The 17,308-nt window shown below is 45.3% G+C and overlaps 1 protein-coding gene across 15 annotated transcripts in view; it reads left to right on the forward strand.

Annotated features, from left to right (window-relative positions):
• LOC143217386 (protein turtle) overlaps positions 1 to 13,588 on the forward strand; it is a 102,058-nt gene extending 88,470 nt beyond the window's left edge. For 8 of the 15 annotated variants that reach the window (XM_076441617.1, XM_076441609.1, XM_076441612.1 and 5 more), the window contains 2 exons: positions 619 to 712; positions 11,432 to 13,588. In XM_076441617.1, coding sequence (XP_076297732.1) covers positions 619 to 712; positions 11,432 to 12,653 — 1,316 coding nt within the window. In that variant the 3' untranslated portion in view covers positions 12,654 to 13,588. Of the gene's footprint in view, positions 1 to 618; positions 713 to 5,613; positions 10,546 to 11,431 lie in introns of those variants that run through there. The other 7 variants (XR_013010798.1, XR_013010800.1, XR_013010795.1 and 4 more) reach the window with 7 other exon arrangements.
• Positions 13,589 to 17,308: the final 3,720 nt, after the last annotated feature.

Consider the following 17,308-nt stretch of genomic DNA (forward strand, 5'->3'; position numbering starts at 1 on the left):
CATGGTCGCCCAACGCATCCTTCCATAAACACCCCCTAAAAATCACAGATCTCAGGAAAATCTTAAACCAAACATAGAACAATAATTTCTATTTTATCGTTCAAACAAATGGATTTTTCGAAAATCTAATTGGTGTAAAAAATTCGCCATTCGAAGACTCGCGAGATGCACTTTGAAATTTGTTTCTGTGTCCAATAGTTTCCGAGATATTGAGGTTATTGTCATAAGTAGACAGCGTATTTTAAAACTGCTATTTTATTATTTTCAACCTATTAAACATATTACGAAAGCAAATAAATTTCTACATCGCTTCTTGTTGCACTTTAGGTAGAAAAGTTTTATTGTGCGTAAAGATCCGCTGTCTAGTTACAAGGGATGTTTCAACCCCCATTTCCGAGACTGTTCTCTCGCTTCTTCGACGCGTTTGGTAAAATTAAAAATTACGTGGCATAATTTTCCGTGGGCACTGTAGAGGGTGTACGCGTGGTTAAAATTAAAATTTTTGATTGGGGTGTTTTTGTGAAGGAAGCAGCGTCGACCAGGTAACGCAGGAGCCGGGCGAGCACCTGCGCAGCCGGACAGAATTAATCCAGTTAACATAATTTTGTAACATTGTAGAACTGCTTTCAGCGTATACTATGGTGTCTAGCCGGGTCGCCGACTCCAGGAACGGCGCAGGGCAGGGGCCCCAGGGAACAGTGCCTTTGAAAAAGTGAGTGTCAATTCACCGGCCGGTTTACCATTCGCTCATACAGGTTTTCCAACTCACCTAATCGATCCCCTCCTCTCGAGAGGGGTGGGGATCGTTCGAGGATTAATGCCAGAATCGAGGACGTAGACCGAGGAGGTCCCATCTGCCTTTCTATCTGTCGTGGATCACATTGAATCCACAACCCTTAACGTCGCGCGCGACGCAAACGAAATAACCGACGATTTGTCACCGACCTATCCTCGTCTTTAGACGAACGTTCCAGATTATTGGTCTAGAAAAGAAGGGACAGGGCAGATGAGACCTCGGAAGAGATATATACATCACTTAGGTTTAGCCAGAGCTAGCAATTAAGTCCACTCCACCCCCTCTTACGAGCATTAGGCGACCGAAGCACCGCAAGCATTTAAGAAACCTCTCACGAGTAATCTATAGCTGACAAAACGTTCGAGATAATTATATATATAATACGTGTGCAAGGGGCGAGCCGAATAAGCTGCAACGCTGTTCCACACTGCGGCAAACATAGTCCTCATTTATTTTTTAATTTTATTGCAGCGCCTGAAATTAATTTACAAATATCGTTGAGAAGCACAACACTGGAGTCCCTCAGTTTTATTTGATATTCTTGAACACCGCGAATCGTGTTTATTTTTATTATTGTTGTACTGTGAACGATTTAAAAAATGAGGTCTGATTTTGTCGCGGGGGATGGTTCGTTTAGTCAGTTTATTCGGCCCACCCTGTGCACGCCTGATTATGCATATATACATTTCTATTTGTCACGAGTCTATCGAGGTTATGTATTGACACGAGAAACCGTAGATCGTTCGTTCGATAACGCCCACGATCGATCGCGCGATCTTCCGATTCATTCAGACACCTTGTGTAAGTATGCGTTATTGGACGAACGATGATCTCCGCGATGGATTTAATTGTAAGTTACTACGAGCGACACGGGAGGAGGGATTTTCCGATTCTCTCCGCCCGTTGGCTCGATCCATTTTCGAGGATCCCGTGGAGGAATGCGAATATTCGAGGATCGCAGTGGATAGTTCGCAAGCGACAAGTGTTCTCTAATCATTATATGTAGTGAACATATACAGTGTGGAAAGAAGGGCGGAGCTAGGGGCGGGACTATCGCCATGTGTATTCTGTCAATTAGTAAAATGTAGCCTAGAAATGTGTATTAGGATGGATCCAGTGTGCCAAATTGTTTAGACAATATTTAGATAGTTGTAGTCCTCTGAAGTAATCAATATAGTTCAGATTCATATAGATAGATATTTATTTAAATTGTACAAAAGTTAACCCTCGGACAGGGGTCTTCAATATTCTACAATTAACGATGCCTAGACCATTCACGGCTTTATAAGGCACTAATTAAATCTAGTTTTAACGCGATTCACTGTGAGGGGCGTGTAATGGGCGGAGCATTAGGAAGTGGAGGGGGCCGCCGGCCGCCAATCAGAGCCGCCTTTCCCCAACCGGGCCACTCGTCGCTTCCTCGCAGTACACTGTACTGCCGACAGAACTCCGAACTATCCGCTACCATCGCTAGAACTCGCATTTGTCCACGGGGTTCGGTCACATATCCCTTTGAACTCGGTGCAATTGCGGACGAAGCGAGGGGACGCGTAAGAGAAGCAAACAAAACGTCTGATAGAAACGAAAAGATAAAAAAGAAAAGAGAAGATCTCTTTTGATCTTGCGCCATACATGACACAACGCGAGCACAACCAGTAACGATCACATTCGAAATGAAACAAACGAAACTAGAAAAAAATAACGGCAGACTAAACCGCAGCAGCAGAGGTATTTTGGACGAGGTTGGAGACCGATCCGTTTCGATGATCGTCGCACGATCCCCAATGGAGAAACATGTTCGTTTCTGCGCGTGCACGGTCGCGAGTTCCCCTGAGGGAGCTTGGCCTGGTCCGATGCATTTACACGCATTCCCCCCGTAGCGTCTCGCTCAGCCCTAACATATCGCCCTGACCCCCCTACTACCTCAAACAAAATGCGTAAAACAGCTTTCCTCTGCTCCCGACTGTCTCATCGCGTCTCCCGAGTCGCGCGACGTTACGGGGGGAATGAAATATCTTCGAATACCGAACAAATCGAGTAATTATGCGAACGAAGGCGACGCAGTTGATTCCCGGACCACGCCAAGTCGACTCCCACCTTTATACCGTCGCGTTAGCGTGCAGAGCCAGGCGAGAAAAAACAGAGAGAACAGAGTCAACCGACCGAGACTGGCTAGAAATCGAGCTAAAGAGAAAAGACGAAAAAAAGGGACTAAAAAAAACAATCTGATAAGTTAGTAAAAGAGAATAAAATATAATCATAAAAAATAACGAACGGTCGTGAGAGAGAGCACGCTCACCGACGTCATCGCATTTCTCCCGACGAACCCGTACGTATGTAATATGAAAACGAGAAAATCCGCCTCGATAACACCGAGGTGTTCAGCTTTGTAATCACGCCGAGCGGACTGCACGTGTAGTAGCGGGTACTCAGCCGACTATTATGATTTCCATCGTGGCATCCAAAAGTCCACAATACGACTGCAGTGATGCCTATTCTGGATCGTATGTCGCCTTTGTTTCCCGCGACGAGCCATTTCGTTTCGACGCCCGTTTTCTTTCCCCCCACTCCTACTTTCTCTTTCTCTCTATCTTTCTATCTCTCTTCATCGTTCTCTTTTTGCTTTGATATATTCCTTTTTTTCGTTTCTTCCGCCCCGCTCTCACCCACCAACACACTAGCGATTTTTGTGTTTCGCGTGCGTTCCATTCATTTTCATCGACGCAGTTACCTCCACCGTTTCACCGATCTCCTCTCATAAATCCTCTGCATCCACTGGTTCCGATGTTATTTCGCTATTCGAACATTTGTCCGAGACACTGAGAATGAAACATCCCTCTGGCGGGCTTATCGCAGGGGTGGCTCCTCTCACCGAGAAACTTTTCGTGTGTTTGGCTAGCCGTGAAAATATTCAAAAAATTGTGCTAATGCATTTCAGTGGAGGGGGTTGCGCGGGAAATTTAAACTAGTTTGATTCGTTTCCCTTTTGCTGCAGCAGGTACGTGTTCTACAATTTTGTAGAGTGTAAATTTTAGCCTTTGGTTATTTTATAGCTTGAAAAAATTCAAGTGTAAAGTGCCATTATCATACTACGATAAAATCAAAATTTTTCCTTCAGTAGTCGTCTCCAAAAAAATTCACAATGTTCTATTTCCTTCAACCCTTGCCGACAGTTTAAGAGATTTAATAAAATCAGAATAATTTACTGAATGAAATCAAGATCGAATAGAATACTTTTTCACCCTTCTGATGGACGTGGCCCTTGAAAATTAAACACTTCTTCCGACCTGGAATAATTCCACTCTATGTATATGAATAATTTCAATTTATGGATATGAAATTTTTGATATAATTCTCATGCCAACATATTCAACAATGTGAACAACATTCCGAACAATGGTAAAGCAATTTTCAGTGGCGACTCTAAGTGACCACTCGAGTGCAAAGCGTTAAACGTCAATAGTTCAAACAATTTCGAACACATTCCACTTTCTATTCTCCTTAATTAAACGATTACGCGATTAAAATTTCGAGAGTGACAATTCCCGGCTAAACACACGAAATGTCGAAAATTCCCGTAGCAAGTGCCATCGGCATACCGCATTCCGCAGCAGCGAAAGGTATTTTAATCGCGCGTTGTAGCACAAAGCAAAGCGAGAACTCGTTATTCGATTATTCGTCAACGAGAGCGGTGTGCCGATCCACGCAAATTCGATCTCCTATCCGCCGCAGAATAAAAACGCGACTTCTCCTCGATCTATCCAAACTAACCACCCCGACGTGATAAGCCCGGTGATCAATTTTTGGTTTTCAACCCCCGCGATCGCGATCGCAACAGACCAACACGGTTCAATTCGTCGCGGTTTTCTCCGTGATGTCCATCGGATCAAATCGATTATGCACGTTTGTACCTACACGTATATCCAGAACGGGCTGGACGGTTCAGCCACTGCCATAATTTTCAAGGGATCGGGTTCGAGCCTCGAAAATCAAGTAATCTCGAAAATATCAAACTTCAAAAGTGTGAAAAGGAAAAATTGAATCGATCTATTCTTTGTTACTCAGGTGAGAAATGTGCTTTTAATCATAAAAATACAGTAGCACCTCGATTATTCACACAAGAATTAATATTTATCGCAGATATTTATGCAGATCGAATCCATCCTTATAACTAAAAGTTTTGTTATTCGAACAGTCTTCCTGACCAGCTCGGATAATGGAGGTTCTACTGCGAGATCAATCGTTAATCACACATTTCCTCGGAATACAGTTTACCACAGCCCACCTAAGCAACGAAGATTTTGAATTCGGGTTGCGAACACGATCCCGATCGAGCCTCGACGATCTACAAACAATAAGATCGAGGATCGCGGTCAGAGCAAGGATCAGAAGAGAGCCAACGCGAGAGCTAGAGAAATCGGGGACCGAGAGGCTGCGGAGAGGAAGAACACATCCTCGAATGAATCGATACGAATAAAATGGAGGTAAACGAACAAAATCTTTAAATTGTTCTTCCTCTCCGGCCACCTCTCCCTCTCCAGTCTCGAGATTCATGTGAGGGAACGAGCGCCGTTGACGAGAAAGCAAACGAGCCTAAAGAGGAAACGGCACTAGAAAACCGAGACCGGCTAGAACGGAAAGAGACGGTATAGAAGAGAGCCGGAGCAAAAGATTTAACGGAAAGAACGAAGGAGCTTTTTAGAGACGAACGGAGAGCCGTAAAAGCGAAACCGAACCAAACAAAAAAAAAACAACAAATAGAAAAGAAGAACCACGTGGGCGTCTCTTGTCCTCCTCTCTCTCTGTGTTTTCTGTAGGTCGACAAATCTAAACGCGTGCGGCGAGTCAGTCTCGACGCTGACCCGTTGCAGCCCGTTGAATCCGCAACTACCACCACCACCACCACAACCTCTTCATCAACCACCACTTCCTACGCAAGTTACCACCCCCGCCACTGCCACCTCGGAGCCGGTCCACGAGCTGGCCCCCCCGAACCGTGATCGTGACCATCACGCGCTCCACCTCGATAATCGAGATTACGAGAGCGTGTTTATCATAGAGAGGCGGAACAGTAAGCCTAACCTCCGCTAGCCACATTGAAAAAAGAAACTACCAAGTACTACTACAAATACTACTACTATTACTACTACTGCTACTACTACTACTACTACTGCTACTACTTTACTGCTACTACCATCACTACTACGTACCCAAGACAACGGTTGCTCCCGAGACCACGAAAAAGAATAAGATCTCTCGTCGGATTACATGTATGTGTTTGATTAAATGTGTGTTATACGAGAAAACACCGTGATTCAGTCGATCAACGATCCGAAGGATCTGTTTTAAAGTGATATGTCGTTGATCGATCGAGCTATCCGAGACACCCTGCCAATACTACTGGGACGATTCTATCGAAGTTGCCAGTGTTACTGCTAACTGCTCTACCACTGCTACCTTTACCCTTTCACCTACGTACTTTACTGAACTTACTTACTGTGTACGGGTACTTACCACGAGAACAACTGCTACTAAGTACAACAACTACCGAGTACCGAGTACTGTCGTCAACAGTCTACTGTTTTACTACCTACCTATCTACCTACTGTGCGAGACTACAGCTCTGCAATGTGTACCTGCTAGGACCTACTAATCTACCACTACCATCTACTACTACTACTATCTACTTAGGATGATTGTCATGACTGTAGATGAGATCAGCAGTACAGGCAATACAGCTAGGAGTCACACTAGTAACATCCAGTCAGTACCCTATATACCTTCGTTCGGCGGACTTAGGGAGTACATAGATAAGAGTGTAAATCGAGGCAAGACGGTAGATGTGTTCCCGTAGTTGATCCAACGATCGTTTCGTGTCCAGACTGTTTATATGCTTTTGGACGACGCGGCTGCCCGGACTCGCTCCTCCCGGCTGGATCCAATTTTCATCCATGGGAAATTCATTGTACATCCGTCGATCGATTTTTCAGGATGCTGAAGAGCTTGCTTGATTTCTACTTCTGTCTGTAATCGAGGAAATCGGGGTTTTATTTTATTATTGATTGAAAGATTGAATGATATTCAACGTTTCACAGGACTCGGGGTCGTAATACTGTGATTGCAACGAACGCATGAGATTCTACGCGAAAAACTGAATATTTAATGTCCAAGAAGTTTTTCGATACGATGCCTCATTACCGAGATAATTGACTTTGATGGCCGGAGAGGGGAGGGCGCACGAAGTGAGGGGAAGAGGTCACGTGACGCAGCGTCCGTAGAAGGGTGGGGGACAAGTCTTGACAACTCTCGGCGCGCGTAAGGTGCACATTCAAAGTTAATTATCTCCGTAACGAAGCTTCGTATGAAAAAAATTTATTCAACATTTTCGATGCAGTGTTTCACGTAGAATTTTTCTGTCATGCTTATTGTTTCGGTAGTGACGCGATAAGCTCGCGTCGTTCGATTTTATTTCGACTTGGATTGTTCAAGCAATACTCTTTTGCACAACTTGAAGAAATAAATGAATTCTCCAGCCCTGTATCCAGGCAGACGCGTCGCTCCCGAGAGAAAAACACGTTCTGCTTCTTTTGCGCAAAATTGCTCGGGGTTTGGCGAACGAGGTTACACGGCGTCGTTTCATAGCGCATTAATGAATCAACAAAAAAAGAAAAGAAAAAACGAGAAACAATGAATCCTACAACGGGCGTCCGATAAATATCATTTTCTCACGATCGACGTGTTCATTCTCGATCTCGCCTCGACCATGCAGCATTCATATATCTATATCTATATATATTATGTAATCGTATATCATAGTTCACCTCTTTTATTCGTTCACCTCATTGATTATTTGACGATTATGTGTTCGTTATCGTTTTTACTTTGATATATTTTCAATCTGCCAGTCGCATATACATATTCTGCGCATATCACACTGTTACCGAATATCAGCCTACTTTCTATCATACATATATCCCCTGTTCTATCATTCTCGTCTTCACCCACACTCGCTCGTTTCTTGTCAAATCCACCTCGCCTCACCGAAATCACAATCGCTCTCACCGATCACCATAGCAAGACGAAACGAATTTTTTCGTCGTCTCTCGTTTTGATGCCACTCGCTCAATCGATAGACGATACCCGTAAACCTAACACGCAGCGGGTCGACGATTTCGTTCGATCATGCATCAAACGATTATTTATATCTCGTAATTTATATCTGTCATCTCGTAAATACCACAGTTCTCCGATCAAACTCGAATTAATTGATCAATTAATTCGCCCAGGAGAATCACGACGAACCGTCGACCTGCTCTCTCAAGTCAATTTTGCTCGTATATTCTCAAGTTGTTCTCTATGAGTTTCGCGCAAAATTTCTCTACCAGTAGATGCACCGTAATCGAAATATCACTTGTTATCGAGAACTCATCCGGTAGTTTGCTTCGTTTCTTTAAAGATTATATACTTCGGGCCGATCCTGGCGAACAATAAACACGAACGAAATTTCATCGGACAGAAAATATCGTTAAACGTTGGAATTTTCACAATTTTTTCGCCATTCAGTTTCGCTGGAATCGGCCCCAGCTGTTTATTCTCACCTTTAACCCTCTCTCTCTTTTCGAAAAGTGCGAAAGTGACGCGAGTTCGTTTTTCAATCTCTTTCTATCTCTCTCTCTCTCTCTCTCTATCTCTCGCTCTTTCTCTATCTCTCTCTCACGTAGCATGTCACACTTGACCGAGCATGCCCAAAGAGAAACCAGCAATCGAACTATATAATCCTAACAGATGATTCACCAACAAACAAACAAAAAAAAAATAGAAAACAAAAGAGAAAAGACAAAAGAAAGAACTTCATTTTAAAGAATGAAAGACAATCGACAAATTTAACCGAAACTGTTTGTATTCTTTTCCTCTTTTCCAGTCTATCGATTTTAGACGAGCCGTAAAAAGACGCGATCGCATTCGAACACTCGGACATAAGCAAACGAAAAAGCAATAGGTAAGCCGCTCTCACTGCGGCTCTACCCTCCCCCTGACAATCTATACTGCATCCAGAGAACACACACGAACTCTGTCATTTGTTATATTTATTCATGTTTTTTGAACGTTTTTATTACCAACGACGGTCGTCGCTGTACGAGTTGCTCGATCCCTGCGATCCCCACGACCGGCGAGCGTTATTTCTTATTTCGATGTGCTTCGACTCTCCTCTATCTCTCCACCCCAATCCTCCCCCCAAACCCAAACCCCTAAAAACAACAACCTCTACGACAGTTTTGTATATTTCATTGACGGTGTCGTGCAACTGGCGGGACGATCTTCCCATTCGGACATACTTCCCTCCCTCATACACCCTTGTACAGTTCGAGAAATGCAGCTCGATTAACTTGAATATACAAATTTTAATAGAAAAAGAATATATTCGAATTTGAAGGCCGTGTCCTTCCAAATTTCAAGATCGAGCAAAGAATATACACTCCTCAAAAGAATTAAGGGATCACTTGTGCGAACCCGAAAAATGATCATAACTCCGTCAAAAATTGCCGCATCGATATCGTTAAACATTTGTTTGAAAGCCTGAAATTTCTAGTTTCAGATGCTCTGTTTGAAATTGTTGCCATGTTGGTTTTTTACAAAGTTATAGCGAGATGAAGACAACATTGAGGGTCAACGAAAATTTTGTTGTTTTAAATATTTTTAATTCAAGCTTTTCTCGGTGACATATTCAAGATAATCAAGTTACATTATTCCCCCCACAATTGTACACACAGTTAATATGCCCACGAGTGCACCGAAGATTTCCCCGAGAAAGATTTTATGGTTTTCCTCGGATCGAATAAAATCGACATTTAACGTTTTCGATGTTTTACAGCGCTCAAGGTCATATTCCTGTGGTTGCAATGAACGCATGAGATTCTGTATGAAAAACTGAATAATTAATGTCTCATAAGATTTTTTGCTACGAGACCTCATTACCGAGATAATTAACTTCAAAGACGCAGTGATGTGTCTGATCATGGCTGGCCGTATCTACTGCAACCCTAGACGCGCGTAAGGTGCTCGTTCAAAGCTAATTATCTCGCTAACGAAGCGTCGTATGAAAAGAAGTTGTTCCACATTGTCGACGGTGCTTTTCACGCAGAATTTTTCCGTCCCCACTAATCGTCCCGCTAGTGACACGACACGCTCGATTTTGTGATCTTGTTCTTCGTATTGTTTAGCCGTTCGAGTACCCGGCGTTCTTTTCCTTGATTTCGATTTTCTCCGCGTTTCCGTTCGATCGTTTATGTCTTCCATTTTGGGGAACGACGTCCGCGCGTGTTCGAACGAGAGAATGGTGACCACGAGACTGGTGAACTGAAAAAAAAAAGATAAAGAAAACGTTCGATATATCTATTTGCTCCCTAAACACCACCGCCTAGAAGTAACGTTCGGTTATTTAGCGTTATATTTCTTATCATTATCGCCACGATATTGTTTTTTGTGAATGTAATCGTTGTGTTACAACATTCTCTCTCCCCCATCTTTCCTTGCTGCCGGACCCGAAGGAGGAGAAAAGGTGACGAGTTTCGGAGCACCTAAATCCACGATTGCTATCACTAAATAATAATCAAATGAACCAAAAAAAAAAAATATATATATACAAAATATTGGGCAGAAAAGATCTTTAACAGACACCACCAAAAAAAAAAAACGAAAAAATAATTGCAAGAAAAAAAAGAAAAGCAAAAAAATAATCAGAGAAAGATCCAGTCACTGGCAACGCCCACCCACCCACAACCCCACGTCACGCCCGACCACTCGTGCACCGGAATGTGCATGCGCATGCGATTCCCCCTGCCTGCATCCGTTTATTCGTTATTACATATACAATATATATACGTACACGTATATTGAATCTGAAGAGATATTCTTATATCTTGTACGTTCAATTTTGTACGTATTCTGCCTTACGTTCCAATTGTTTTTCACTAGCCTCCTTGTGTTTCCTTTAATTTTGTTCGTGGTTAACGTTGCGTGTCTTTTTTACGTCGTTGTTGCACGTTCTTGCTGTACGGCGGCCTGTCAACGTCGTCGGAAGAGCTCCGAATAGACAACCGAAAATTATCGGTGAAAGAAAAACAATTCCAGCTGGGTGCGTCGTTGTCTCGCCAACGGGGTCGAAGGAAATTGCTTCGCGCTCATAAAAATGCCAGCTGCACTCTGTTTTTGGAAGAGGAATAGTGCTGGACAAAATTATAAGCTGTTCTTTAGCATCAATAAAATTCAAACACCTTCCCAAGAGTCTAAGTAGCACCGAGCTCCAACGTCAACTATCACTTTGTGTTCACTATCACAATATCTTCTGTCAGGATTTTGATGTTTGAACAAATCTGAATACTGCAAAATTTCGTTGAGTGTAACTCGATTTAGACCTGCAAAAGAAAGAGAATACTTTCAATTTTAATTATCAAACTCGAAATCAAGATTAGATGAAACGATCAAAGTCCTAGACCAGAATTAGAAGCAATTCGATTTCGACTCCGTCGGAGGCGACCCGAGAGCGCGACCCTCTTCCGACCAGCTTGACGACTCGCCGACCCGCGACCCGCCGCCGCAACGACCACTCTAACGCTCTCTCTGTCCTACCCATAGACCTAGAAAAAGCCGAGTACCAGGTCTAAACCTGCTGCGTGAGATCCTGACCCCGGACACGCCGGACTCGTGCCGGGGTCGTCCGCTGGGTAAGATCTCTCGCGCGGCTGACGGCCGGTTCGTCGTGGCGGATTCTGTGCTGAGCTCGGCGAACAACAGCATCCTGGACGCGTCGAGCAGCGACGACGGTGGTTTCCTGCCGAAACAGCGACTGAAGTCATCGTGGCGTCGGCCATTAGTCGGCACGAGCCAGCTGAGCCTGCGTTCCGACGGTAGCGGTGTGTCGATCAACGGAGGGCTGCCATCGATGCTGCACAACCACCATCACCATCACGGGACAGTGAACTCTCTGGCGAGGATCGCGCCGGCGATCTGCACGATCTCATCGCCGAGGTTCCTGGCGAGTTCGCCGAGCGGTCCGCAGGTGCCGTGGACGCCGTTGTACTTCAGCGATCTGAGCTCCGTTCGTCAGCCATCATCGGGGGAGCGGTCGTTTCCGACGCCGCCCGATTATCTCCAACTGAGGTCGATGCATCAAAGGTACAGCCAGGAGCTGCCCTCGCTGAAGGCCATCCACGCGGAGTCCAGGAGGTTTGTCCCGGTCCAGCCTCTGGCGACCTCCTCGCCCCCGCAGCCTGCAGGTAGGCCGAGGGCGAGGCTGCCCCCTAGACACGCGAGGCACGCGAGGTCCGCCCCCGAGCTGGCTGCATCCCCAGACCTTGAGACCTCACCAGAAAGCAGATCCAGTAGCTCTGGTTTCGGCTCGAAAAACACCTCCCAGCAGAACCAGAGCTCTAGAAGCGGGAGTACCGTAGCTGAATGGAGACCGCCCCCTTATAGGCCACCCCCACCGCCGTTGGTTGGCCGCTGGCTAGAGCTGCAGGACCAGGCGAAGCTCACGGGCCACGTAGGCCACACCCACATCCCGAACGCGGTCGACGCCGGTAGCGTCGACGGCCACTACGAGTTCGATCCTGTCTCCTGCACGCCCACGCCCACTTCAGCGTCCACGCCCACCAGGGAGGAGCGACCGCCCGTTCATCAAATCCACACGATGCACGTCCCTCATATCCATCAGGTTCACACGGTGCATCATCAACCGGCTAGATACACGCGGGACAACATCGAAGCCAGAGTGCAGGCGATGAAAGCCGAGTTCCATCAGTTCAGGCAACGCCAGGCTAGGCGCAGGCAGAGCGCTCATTTGGAGAGCGCCTGCTGACGCCAGTGGTCCCAGAATGGTGGAGGCAGAGTGTCTCTCCCGAGAGGACATCGGGGTCCGACCAGACCCACCCGGTTTCCGATCAGAGGACAGAACAGCCGACACCTGGGGAGATTAGTCGAGAACGTGGCTCAACGAACGGACCACAGCCAGTACGATGGAGAACAGAGTTTCGAGGATCAACCGGAGACCAACCGTTCGAGCACAACGAGGATCGTCAACTTCAAGTCAATTCATCTGCCCGAGGCAACTGTTGCGACCGCAGTATACGGCAGTCTTCGCTCGTCCTTGGGACGAACAATGTAGCAGAAAGAGGACATTCGAAGGATACAGAGATGATGAAGATTGAGACACGATTGAGACAGAGTTCGAGGAGGTAGATTAAGAGGATCGATGGAGATTTCTTCGCAGGATCAAGCAACGAGTATGGAAGGATTTGTTTCATGGACGTTGCTGATCCCTCGAGCACCGACCACGCCTAAGTCCAGTCAGGACTAGTTTCGAGGATACTATGAAGGAAGCTAGAGGTTCAAGGATGGAAGAGGATCGAGCACCGTTCGCAGGGAACCGTGTGCAAGCCACTCCCAAAGAAACTGTACCGTGCTCCGTGACCCTTTCGAAGCGGGAGACCGACAGTTAAGATTAACCTACGCATTAACGTACGCATTAAGTGATAATTAACAAGAGAACACGAACGAAGCAGCCGAAGGAACGCTGCCGAAGCAACATACAGCAACCACACGTTCACACGATACGAAGATGATCGAATTATACAAAAATGGGGGAGACACGTTACATTTACTAAAACACGTTATACACACGTTCGATAGACACACGAGAACCGGAGCTAAGGATACTCTCTTTCTCGAGAAAAAAAAAACAGAAATAAAATAAAATAAATAAATAAAACAAGATAAACCAGAAGTAAGAATTAAGTAATTATATCGAATGAGCGATTAATGGACTCGTGAAACGTGATATTAGGCCGAAGCTTGCCTCGAGATTGCTTAAGGACTCACTCGTACTGCACTGCCTGTTTAGGGTTTCGCTAGCGACCCAACATATTATCGGCACAATAATTTTTCTTAAGCAACGTAAAAACGAGAAAATAAAAAAAGATAAGGTTAACGAACGAATAAACAGAAGAAGAGGAAATTATACACAACAGAAACACGTGTACACACAAGGAACACACATACACGCGCGTACACACACACACACACACACAGCAAGTAATTAAAATCGTAGGCGCGCGCGCGCGCGCCCGCTACGAGGCTCGCGTACACGCGCGTGCACGCCGATTATCTCGAAAAGTAACAGCTCGCGATTATCTCGAAAGGAAACCGCTCGCCGTCTGTTTTCTGCGCGTGGATCGCGTGACATTTAATATATAAAACGTCGGGCCTCTTTCGCTCGGAACGAACGCAATTCGGGATCGCGACACACCAATCTACACCTACACAAATATACACGAACATACATAGACAAGCACACGAATCCTCGAGAAGAACTGCCAACATGATCGACGAAATGGAGAGAGAGAGAGAGAGAGAGAGAGAGAGGATTACAACGTCGATCCATCGTCGTCGTCGTCGTCGTCGTCGTCGATCGTCGTAGATCGAACTCGCGGGGAGCTGAAGAGGCCCTAATTCTTCGAGAGACACGCGAAGGCTGCGTTTCGGCGATCAATTTCATTATCGAGTCGTACGTTTGACGATGTAGCCGTAGGTTTGAAGACAACATACCGGAGACGGACAGTAATTTTTGTGTGTGTGTGTGAGAGAGAGTGAGAGCGATGTGTGTTGAAGGGTTGTTGATGCACGCGATACACGCGCATACAACTAGCTTCTGGGGACAGGCGCACAAACGTTATGCGACGAACAGTTATGTGGATTTATGGGAAATGAGAATTTGATCTGCAAGTAGACTCAGATTGAACAGGCAAAATGTTTTCATGATTTTATAATATTTTCTTAATTCGATGCAGAATATTTCCTTTACGTAAATTGAGATTGAAGAAGAATATTGCTGTTTGATTGGTATGGGGGTTTATGGTTTGGGGTTGTTGAATTCGATTTGCAAGTAGATTCAGATTGAACAGGCAAAATGTTTCCATAATTTTATAAATACTTTCTTACTTCGATGCAGAATATTCCTTTACGTAAATTGAGATTGGAGAAGAATACTTTGTTTGATTGCTATGTGGGTTTAGGTTTGGGGTTGTTGCGAGTGGATTTGATCTAAATAGATTCATCTTGAACAGGCAAACTGTTTTCTTGGATTCATAAATACTTTCTTACTTCGATGCAGAATATTTCCTTTACGTAAATTGGGATTGAAGAAGAACATTGCTGTTTGATTGGTATGAGGGTTTATGGTTTGGGGTTCTTGAATTCGATCTGCAAGTAGATTCAGATTGAACAGGCAAAATGTTTTCATGATTTTATAAATACTTTCTTACTTTGATGCAAAATAATTCCTTTACGTAAACTGAGACTGAAGAAGAATATTGTTGTTCGATCGAGTGTGTTCTCGATGAATCCCTGTTCAATTTCGCAATAGGAAAACCTAATAACCAGACTGGGAATCTTCGTGCGAGAAGATTTCCCGTGTCTGACTACAAACAGGAGAAGCCACTTGCAAGTTTCTTGATTTACAAACATTATTCCGCAACATTGAGAAATTCTCGACTAGCGAAGTTGAATTCCTGATTTCAAGTAAAGCGATCAAACTGTTCGTCGCAGGGGTGTGTGCACTTGGCGTCTCCGGGGATCGTATCGTATCGATTCGCCTTGAGTCGAGGTCGAAGCGCGTGGCCGGGCCCGAGAGCGTCGCGATGGTGAAACACGGGCTAATAAACGCGATGGCGCGCGCGCACGGAACGAGAACGCGACCTAACCCTGAAACAAAGGGGCCGCGTCCCCGCTTTGTAAAAATAAAGACGAAAGAAAGAAGAAGAGACACACCCGATGTTCCCTCGGGAGACCGATCCCTCGATTAATCCACACAACCCGGATCCAGACTCCTGCGTTCGAAGACAAGAAGAAAAACGATCGGGCACGCTCTCGGACCCGATCCTCCACGCTCGCGGATCGCCACCCGCCCTCGGCGTGTCTCCGCGTCGTTTCACTTTGTTTTTATAGTACAAACACTTATTTATATACGTACGTAATTATACATACATTATATTATATAAAAAGTATTAGCAAGGGCCCTACTCACGATTCAACTATAACGGAGACTCGCGCCGCCGAGAGCCGAAAGAGAGAGAGAAAGAGAGCGCGAGAGATCAGCCAAAAAAGCTCTCTCGCAGTCTAGAAAAGAAAAAGAAATCGTATTCCGCTCGTTCGAAAGTGAGCGGAGCTGTTTTGGTGTGCGTGGGTGTGCAAAAACGGAAGCACGAGAGGGGGAGAGAGCATGAGAGAGAGAGAGAATGAAAGTGAAAGTGCGAGGAGGAATGTACGCGCGTGTCACCGTGGAACTCGTTTGTGTCGTTCTAAAATGATTGAAAGAGAGAGAGAGAGAGAGAAAACGAGTATGTATGCGAGAAAACAGAATGAATCACGGAACAGAGGTCCCAGGAGGATGCTAGATAAACGGAGAAACTAAAAAAAAAAGAAAGCAAACGGAGGTGACGCGAAAGAGTACCAATATTCTAAAGTAATTCTAATGGTTGACTTAATAATTTGATAATTAATTGATATTGTAAATCGTAAACGACAACGTAGCGTGTAGCGTATTAATCAACGAGAACGACGAACGCGGCGACGATTCACTCACTTTACGTTAATTACGTATTGCCCGGGATTTCGAGAGGAAAAAATTAGAGGCGAGAGAGAGTATGAGCAAGAAAGAGAGAGAGAGAGCAAGAGTGAGTATGAGAGAGAGACAGTGAGAGAGGGGCCGGCGCGCGATCGTGCCACGCAGAATCGCGTTTCGATCGGTCGTCGCCGATTGTATCATAGTAAAGAGCGTTTCACACGACGCCCCGATCTTCATATATATATATACATACATATATATGTATACTATTGCGTGCACGATCTCCGCGATCACGTCGACGAGCGTCGTCGAGGATCGTCATCGAAGCTCCTCATAGAGAAAATCGTTCTCGAAAATCGTTCTCGGAAATCGTTCTCGAGGCTCGTCATTGTTCATCGTTCGATATCACGTGGGGGGGAGCGGATGATCGAGGAACATTTTTGTACGATCGGTAACTATACGAAGAACCACGTTTCCCCCGCCAGAGTTTTCGAGGATCGACGAGATCGACGACGAGGATCTCGCCGCGAGGGAACCGGGCCGATTTTTTTCCCCCGATTCTTCTCGGGCCCCCTCGGCAGGAGAAACCAACCAATCGACATAGGCATATAAGTAACGTGTAGATATATCATAGTTAGATACAACGATCTCAAGAGAACGCGCGCGGAGAGAGAGAGGAGACGACGAGAGTGTTTCGCGAACACGATCGCTCGGATCGGTTGTCGCTTCGAGGATCGGGCGCGAATTCGAAAGTGTTTTGTCGAGTGTGTCCGTCTGTATGTACGTGTATGCGTGCGTGTATGAGAGAGAGAGAGAGATTAGAGTAATATTATATATGTGTATACACAGAGATCGAGGCGAAGGATTCTCGATCTAGAGCGAAAGAGAGAGAA

The sequence above is a fragment of the Lasioglossum baleicum genome, chromosome 16, assembly GCF_051020765.1.
Source record: "Lasioglossum baleicum chromosome 16, iyLasBale1, whole genome shotgun sequence".
In the NCBI taxonomy this organism is placed as follows: Eukaryota; Metazoa; Arthropoda; class Insecta; order Hymenoptera; family Halictidae; genus Lasioglossum; species Lasioglossum baleicum.